Source organism: Anopheles moucheti, chromosome 3 (assembly GCF_943734755.1).
Source record: "Anopheles moucheti chromosome 3, idAnoMoucSN_F20_07, whole genome shotgun sequence".
In the NCBI taxonomy this organism is placed as follows: Eukaryota; Metazoa; Arthropoda; class Insecta; order Diptera; family Culicidae; genus Anopheles; species Anopheles moucheti.
The window spans coordinates 23247575-23256108 of NC_069141.1; the positions used below are offsets into that span (position 1 = coordinate 23247575).

Sequence of the window (8534 nt, forward strand, 5' to 3'; positions counted from 1 at the left end):
GCTGATGCCCCCCCCAAGCTGGTGTACCTTCCTCACGGCAATATTGAGAACGATAGGTCACGTTACGGAGTCCCCGCGATGCATTTCGATGTTCGGCAGGTGCATGTTTTGCGCAATGTGATGTTTTGAAAAGTAACAGCTCTGATCGATAATGCAGAACACAAACAGAAAACATGAAACCCCTGTAAGGTGGCATTGCGATCAGTACACTAGGTTTTACCAACTTACCGTGGAACTTTTGTAGAAGAGTATGTGATGTGCACAGCACAAGCATCAAGCAATGTTGAGAATTACTTCAATGATAATAAAACTTCCTGGAATTTTGCACCCTTTCTTAGTGATTACTTTATTAATAATGTCAAAGAGCTTGAAAAGCTTAAGAGCTGAAGTTGACTTACTACAAAATAGATTAACAAGTCGTAGTAGAATTGTTTAATTACCAAAAATAGTGTGATCGTGAGCTGTACAATTCTGCCAACTGACAAAACATATAATATCCATACGAAATAGGTTATCTTTCGTTCAAACCATCTCATTTCTGTTGCTGAGTTCCGGTAAAAGGTTGTTTCTTTTTAATTCAATGAAGTTTGCGTTTGTAAATGTAATTTCTCGCGTGCATCCTTGCAAAAAAAATGTCTCCATCACGTTATAGCTCTGAGATGCCATCGGATATGTAAAGCAAATACAAAAGACAAACCAATCCCCATACACTTTAACACAAAGCACATATTCACCAGCAATCGGCTTATCGCAGTAATATCGGCCAGAGAAACCGATTCGGTACGCGAAGAAATGGATTATATGGTGTCTTTCTCTTCCAATTTTCCCGAAAGATGGAAATTTCTGATAAGCGACAGCATTTACGACCACCATTTTCATTGCTGAATTTTGAGACCCAAGTGCTTTATCACACATGTGTCTCATGTTTCGCTGTGGAGCAAAACAAAAAAAAAACAACACCAAAACCCAATGATAAAACGACAGAACAACAGAAAGCTAAACGACGAATGGCGCATCGAAAAGATTGCAACAGCAATACGGGGAAGGGAAACTATAACATTTTTATGGCATCTCGCCAGGCAACACAGAAAAAAAAGACCACGATGCGTAAAGTGCATAAAAATGGGTACAGAGGCAGCAAAACGGCGTACCTCCGGTGGCAGAAAAGCATGTACGAAATGTGTATATTTCCAAACTGTACGAAAAACGGTTGGCGATAGCTAGAGAATTACTTTCTTTTGCTTTTCGTTTTCGTGGCCCAGTTCCATCAAGCGCTTCTCTTCCACGTTTGGTTCTCCTTTTTTTTTCTCCCACCCCCGGGGATGGTTGGTTTTTTTTTTGTTTGGCTTTCCTTTCTTGATTTTCGGGGCCATGGCCCGGGATCGGGCTTGAACGCCCAAAAAGCCCATGTTGTGCGTGTGCATGTGTGTGGCTCTTTCGCTTTCTTTGAGGCAATGCCGATGTCGGTCTGGTGAAGAAAATTTGCCGATCGGAACTCCCTTTCTCCCTCCCGGGACACATTTGCTACAAAGGAAGAACGCGACAAACGAGAAGCGGAAGTAAGATGGTAGCGCAGACACACATTCCACCAGGGTCAATTGCGTGCAGTGTGCACAACGGAGCATAGCCACATGTGTTGTACATTTGGCTTAACACTTGGCATTCCCAGAAATTTGGCCGCACAAATCGTTCGATGGTTTGAAACTGCGCTGAACAGTTGGGTGTAAAAACTCCAGTTTGGCTCTGGGGTTGTAATTTCGCGATCGGCACGCAATTGCCCGTTTTCAATTTAGCTTTGATCGCGTAATATTTTTCAGATTTTGAAGCGAGCGATATTGGTACGCCATCTTTTATGTTGATAAGCTTTTAGGACTGTATAGAACTTATACAGTTCCATTATACGCCTCAGAGACATGGAGAGGAAGATGATCCAAATGTAATATTGGGAAGTATGTGTGACATTGCAACGCTACAATGACGAACTTGGTTATTCATGTCATGAGAAAGATACCGGACGACTTAGTCTGTAGAGCCCTCTTCATGCAGTCCCTCTTCATGCACAAATAGACATGGACCCATATGACATTTCCCGAAGTTTGCCTTCGGTTTTTGCTGTACGGACACGAAATTTAGCGCGTTTGCTCTGGTGTTGGTGTCGAATTTACCGTATCGAGCAATACGGATGTGTTTTTTTACTCGTTTTGTCAATGTGTAGTGGCAATTGCAGCCGCGATCGGAAAAGATCGAAAGTGAAAGAAGAACACACTCAAGCACACAGTCCGTGAGGCCGTCGGTAAATGTTGTGCTCAGCTGTGGTGAAGCAGCTTGCAAGATGGACGCTTGTAAGTCGGCCGTGGAGCAGTGAAATATTAGTGCATCATGTTGCATAAGGTAAGATAAAGTGTAGGATAATGTTTGGGACCTTTTCTAATATCATTTTTTCTGGTTCCTTGTGTTTCAGACGACGATTCCAGGAGCGACCTACGGCGTCATTGGAAGCGTCATCCGCACAGTCATGTGCACTGCGAGGGAAGGCTGCTTTCGTACAGCCGTAATAGTGAAAATAGTGAATAGTGTTGTTCGTTCATTTCTTGATATTGGTTGTTCAAAGTGCAGTGAAAATAGTTTGAAAGTGATGTAACAAATATTTTTATAATAAAAATAAAGTTAATTATTTCGTGTTGCAAGTGTATCGTACTGTGTTTCCTTCGTCGCCGAAAGAACGAAAGAAATGGAAGGGAAAACTAACACTAACACATGGAAAGAAATATGTCTCGATACCCGAAGAGGACACGAACGCCGGAGGGATACGAACACGCACACATGTTCAAAACCTTCTCAATAACGACGCCTTTCGCGAAGGTATTGAGAAATTATTGAGAAGGTTTTGTATATGTATGGGTGGGATTTTGCCAGGTGGGGAGTCATGACGTTGATGCCTCCTGAACGTCTGGGATATTGACAAACAACCGTGAAGGAGCATAGAGGACTCCTGAGAAATCAGACAGTAAGTCAACACTATTGGACATCACAACATTAGTGATCGATTGCTTCGTGATCACTTGATCGATACGCTTCGTCCTGCTATCTTCACAACCTCAATTCAAATTAGACACAAAACAAAAACAATCAACTTCTCTCCAATCGCCTTGGTAACCACAATCTCCAGTGCAAGTAATCATCGCTTCGCAAAAGTGCATCCAGCCAGCCGGTACCACAAGGCCACAGGGCGTAAAAACCCGCAATCGAACGGGTCAATTATCACACAATACATTATTCTCTTTCTCGTCTTTCCAATTCCACTGATTCGAGATTCCGTCTTGTTTTTAATTTGCACAAATCGTTGCATGATTGGTTTGGGTTTTGCTTTTGCTTTTCTTTTCCCTTCTCTTACTGATGTTGTTTGCTGGTTTGTTTTGATTATTATTCACCGTGTTCTTGTTCCTCTTTTTTACCTTCAACCCCTTCTTCTTTGTACATCGATCACCAGAGAGGAGCACTTCACAGGCACACAAAGAACAGGGCAGATGGGAAAGGCGAAGATTCGAAGAAAATCCACTCTCTTCTTGCTGGACAAACCCTTTCGCGGACAACAGCGAATAAAGTGAACAAACCTTTTGATTTATGCTCTCCTTCTTGCAGCGGTCTTCTTGAACTGTTTGCTGCTGTCTGGTTGCTGCTTGCTCTACGAGCCCCCGAAACGTGGTCACTGACTCGCACGCAGCAACAATACAAAACACAAACGAATGGAATGTCGATGAACATACACCGATCGATCGACACGCAATTCAAAATTCAACTGCAACACCAGGGTACGCGATCGCACCGGTCGGGGCTCATGCACCCGCCAAGCCGGGTAATATTTTCGTGTAAGATTTACACACTCCACCGGCAACCTCACACACTGCACGGAATTATGAACGCACACAAATCTCGATCACACTGACCCTTTTGTATTTAATTCGCGTTTGATTGTTTTACAGAAACTGCAGCACAGTAATGTTGCACCTTTCGACAAATAAAACGCACGCAAAAAGCAGTTTTAATCCGCGATCCGTGCGCGGTGAACTTCGATGGCGGTGTTTTGCTGCTGTACAGCCACAACCGACCGTCGCGCAAAATAAAATAAAACTGCGGCACCGCCGGTTGTGTCGAAGCAGGCGATCCGAGCGCGATGTTCGGCTACGAAAACCGAAGCCGAAGCAGAATTACCCTAGCGCTTGGTAAAATGATTTTCTTTGCGCCTATTATACCACCACTTAATATATGTTTACACATTTTCCATTTAATTTATTTTGATACGGTTGAGAGATTTTGAAGTATGCGATTTTCTTTTATCTGTTGATTGACTCGTTGTTGATGATTTCGTATTGCTACAATAATTATTAAATATTTAACCGGTGGTCGTTGAATCGATAGGATACGAGTCATTCCTCATGACAGTCACATTATTGGTGATTGGTGTAACATTAGTGTATTGTATAATGTTGTATTGTATTAAATTATTTATATAGTAACTCAGAATTATGCCATGTGGCTTTATCGTAGAAATCACGCATTGATATTGTTGTCTCCCTTCGTGTAGTCTATTAGATCTTAGTCTATTGCAATTCAAGCTTCAACGCTTCTTTGCTCTTGTCCAATTAATCATGAAACCATTTTTAAACTGGATAAATTGGAGTATTGTTTGTTTTATGTTGACAGCACAATGTACTCAACCTTGTGGGCCCAAAAGCAAAAAACCAAATCGACATGATATTCAGCCCTTATGCAGTGGTCACGCTGGCGAGTCCCAACCCAAATAGCCTGAAACGTTTGAAATCGAACCATAACGCTGCTAGAGGGCTGCTTAGTGAAAAAGCGAACCATGTGTGAACCTTGGGGTTGCTTAAACCGCACGCAGCGCACGATGGAACTCGTGAGTTCCAAAGTAGTCGGTTAAAAGTTCCCGACGGAACTATGCGGTTCTTTTGGAAGCACACGGTACTCGTTGGAACTTTGTTTACAATATGATAGCTCTACTGTCAAATGACGGCTCCGCAAACGACGCCATCCGTTTCGGGAAGTTGTAAGTGAAAATAAAATGGTTTTAATCCACGTAAAGGTGTATTAAATCAACGTGCTGGATTCCAATTCGCATCTGATTTATGCGTACGATTAAGGATGAGGGTCCTCCTTATGTACTCCAGTCATCATATCCTTGCGATCGCGAGGTTATCTGCTCCTGCAACATAGTTCGTAGCGCATACTCTTCTGTGATTAAGGCTCACAAACTACGGCAAAGTTCGTAGCACCCGCCGATTGAAAGTGATAATAAGTGGCATTCGTTTGTTTTGTGTTATTGTGTAATAAAAAGTCAACGATACATAAATATATATATACAATTATTTTGCAATAGTTTCCAAAAAAATAAAATCCGAAATAACAATTGATACCTAAATAGACAAAACATGAAAAAGAATGTACACGAAAATGTTAACTTTTTCCATTTAGATTGGTATCATTTATATATGTATTTTCTAGGATGTGACGTAATAAAACTAAATGGCCGAATTAGTAAAGTAAATGTTCTGCTGTCTCTGAAAACCCCTAGGTTCGAATCTCAGAAAACGATACTTAATAAATAAGAAAAAAGCAACATAAAGCCATAGATATGAACAGCTCCACCGTGTAGTCAGGCATTCACATTTTTTGACGTTTTGGCCGAGGGCTGCTTAAAGGTTGCTTAAAAGTTCGCGGAACTTCGAGGCTGGTTATCTACTGCAAACAACCTATTTAAAGATCGATCTTTAGCGTTGCCAAATTGGCTGCTTAAGCAAATCTGGCTACTTGGGAAGGATGCAGCTACTATTAAGCTGCTTAAATTAATCATTTTTATTATGTGTTCTGTTAAATAACCACCAAATAAACTTCTGATCCTTTAAAGTAAGTGCCAACTACATTTTTATCACTTGCAGCATATATTAATGAAGGAAAAGAAGCGATTTAATCAGATTTACAAAAATAACCACCCTGTAGCACATTTCTCAAAATCACAACAAAACGAACATAGACAGGAATCGAACCTCGAGCTATACACGCGCGCAAACTGTCATCGTTGTCAACAAAAAGAATGTGTGTGTGAAACGAGGAAGGATTGTAAATTTTCACGTAAAATCTTTTCGAATACACAGCCAGACAAATCACCAGCAATAGAAATAGTTTGACCAAATTCTGTAACCGACATGGCTGCGGTGGACGAGTTCAATAGCTGGCTCAGCTCCAAGCTGCGAGCTTCGAAGGCGGATGTTAGCGTATTCGGATCGTACATTACCGGTATCCTGGAAGGAGACGAAAACAACGAGGAAAAAGTGGAAGCTTTGGAGGGCATCCTTAGCGCAATCATTGTACGTTTGTTTCACCTGCTTTGGTGCATGCCGTTCAGATTATCCGGGGGCTGGGAAACGGATCATCAATCCATCGTGCATGTTAGAATGGATGGTCCGTTAGGTATAACATTAGCAAACCAACTAACGCATTGGCTATTTCTGTCCGCATCGCATCGTGTGCTGGTGCTGGCAAAATGATTACCTTGCGACAGGAAACAGATCTGGAACCGTTCATCAAAGAGATCCTCGACAAGTGGATGACTTGTCACAGTCAAGGGGCAGAAGCCGCCAAGCCCTCGCTCGACGTCGAAGTACAGCTAGCCAAATTGCTGGAAGGACAAAAATTAGCTACAAAAGTGGAACGCGAATACACCGAAGAGGAACGACGAATTAAGGAACAGATCCTGTCGCAGTACAGCCAGGTAGGAGTACTGATTTGGAGCACCGAATCTATGACACACGGCTAATGCAAACACGAGATGCGATATTCATTTCAGCTCTCTGAAAGTGAACACGACGAGGAGGACGAAGAAGGGGCCACCAGTTCCGACCCGAAGCTGGTGAAAAATACTAACTTTTCCGATGTGCAAGCACTGGCGCGGGAAAAACGGGAGCAGGCCAAACTAGAAAATCAGCTGAAAAAGGAAAAGGATAAACAGGACCGAGAAAAGCAGCGGCAGCTCCGCGAGGAAAAGAAAGAGAAGCGCAAAACCGTCAAAGGCGAACGACGCCGGTAGCGCCTGATCGGTGTGCGTAGGAATCCAATCAGTTCCTTTTGCGGCACGCACGGCCAACGGGAACTGTTGTGTTGTTTCGCCCTCGAAACATCCATGCGATTTGCAATACGAAGTGAGAGCTAGTAGAAGTGCGAATAATCCCCACGTTGTTCAAAGCTGCAACAATCCATCCTACGAATAAACGCACAGCTAAGCGGTGCATGTAAAATATAGCTATCGAAAATGGAGCATCCAAGCGTGGTAAATTCTTATGCAAAAAAAATATCACACTGATAAAGTGATTGAACCATACAGAATTAAAAGCGATAGACTTTTAACTCAACTAACAATTAATATTTTATGTTAACAAGATCAACGCCCCATCTAAATCGTGCAAGTCGACTTCTCTAGAGCATACGAACTCGGGTACTGCGAAGCTGAACGAGTTAAAAGAAACGTACAATTCGTAAACCAATAATAATTGTGATAGTAAAAGTATATTAAAACTCCCAGATAGCGGCCAAAGGCGTAATAATTCAAAATGTCCTCAACAATAAATCTGTTTTTGTTTACAATTCCTTTTGCATCGACCACTGTGCGGTGGAACAAAAAATTGAGCAAAATTGCTCGAACCCGTACGTCACGTTACTTGACCGAAAGCTCGACTGAACCGTATTGCTCAATATCGGCCATATTTTGATTTCGTCGTCGTCGTCGTCGTCGCATTTGTGCTCCGCGTAGATTTTGTGCATTTCACTGGGAAAAATAGTTAATTTACAACCCGAAAAACGCCGATACAGTGTCAGCGTGAATACCGTCCCATTTCGAGTGCAGTGTAGCGAACGAACGGTGTACTACGCCAAATACTGTGTGGATCGAACTGTGCGTTTTATGGAATAGTGGAATCGAAAGAACAAGAAGGAGCGCAGAGTAACGCAAACGCAAGAAAGAAAAGCAAAAAAAACATTGTGTTCCCGTGGTTCTGTACGTTCGTCATCGTTCAGTATTAATCTACGGCGGGTCGAGATGTACGCTGTATCACATACTTTCGCATAGAGTCGGGCACGGGAAAGTTGTGTGATTGCTGCAAAACACACCCACCCACCCTCTCTCCGGCTTATCCGCATAATCTCCCCACCCGCGGGCGCCATCATCGCGATATGCTGCCAGTGTCGAATGATTGCTGACTTTTATTACACCAAAACACAACAAAACGACCAGCGGATGCAGTTCCGGGACGCTCCTGTGGGTAGGAAAAATATCCTTTGCTGCGTCGGCTTTGCCATTACCTCATCCTTTTGCAGTGCAATAACAGAAGTAAAACGTCGTTGTGCACACGCACGCACATACGACGTTCACCGCGGTGAGCAATAGAGAGTGGAAATAAAATTGCGCAAGTAGTGACAGAGACCGAACGATCGGTAAAATAGTGTTCTTCTCATCTTGTGCA

At 42.7% G+C, this 8534-nt stretch overlaps 1 protein-coding gene across 1 annotated transcript; it reads left to right on the forward strand.

The window, feature by feature from the left end:
• The first annotated feature begins 6121 nt into the window (after nt 1–6121).
• On the forward strand, nt 6122–7318 carry LOC128305369 (coiled-coil domain-containing protein 43). Its single transcript, XM_053042770.1, has 3 exons — nt 6122–6386; nt 6581–6790; nt 6866–7318. The coding sequence occupies exons 1-3, from the start codon at nt 6225–6227 to the stop codon at nt 7103–7105; spliced, it is 612 nt and encodes a 203-aa protein (XP_052898730.1). The 5' UTR covers nt 6122–6224; the 3' UTR covers nt 7106–7318.
• The last annotated feature ends 1216 nt before the right edge of the window (nt 7319–8534 follow it).

What these genes read in the sequence shown, in the direction of transcription:
- LOC128305369 (XM_053042770.1), top strand. Translation starts at nt 6,225, where the DNA reads ATGGCTGCGGTGGACGAGTTCAATAGCTGGCTCAGCTCCAAGCTGCGA. An exon ending in GCATCCTTAGCGCAATCATT is followed by an intron (nt 6,387 to 6,580) that starts GTACGTTTGTTT and finishes ACCTTGCGACAG; the next exon opens with GAAACAGATCTGGAACCGTT. An exon ending in TCCTGTCGCAGTACAGCCAG is followed by an intron (nt 6,791 to 6,865) that starts GTAGGAGTACTG and finishes TATTCATTTCAG; the next exon opens with CTCTCTGAAAGTGAACACGA.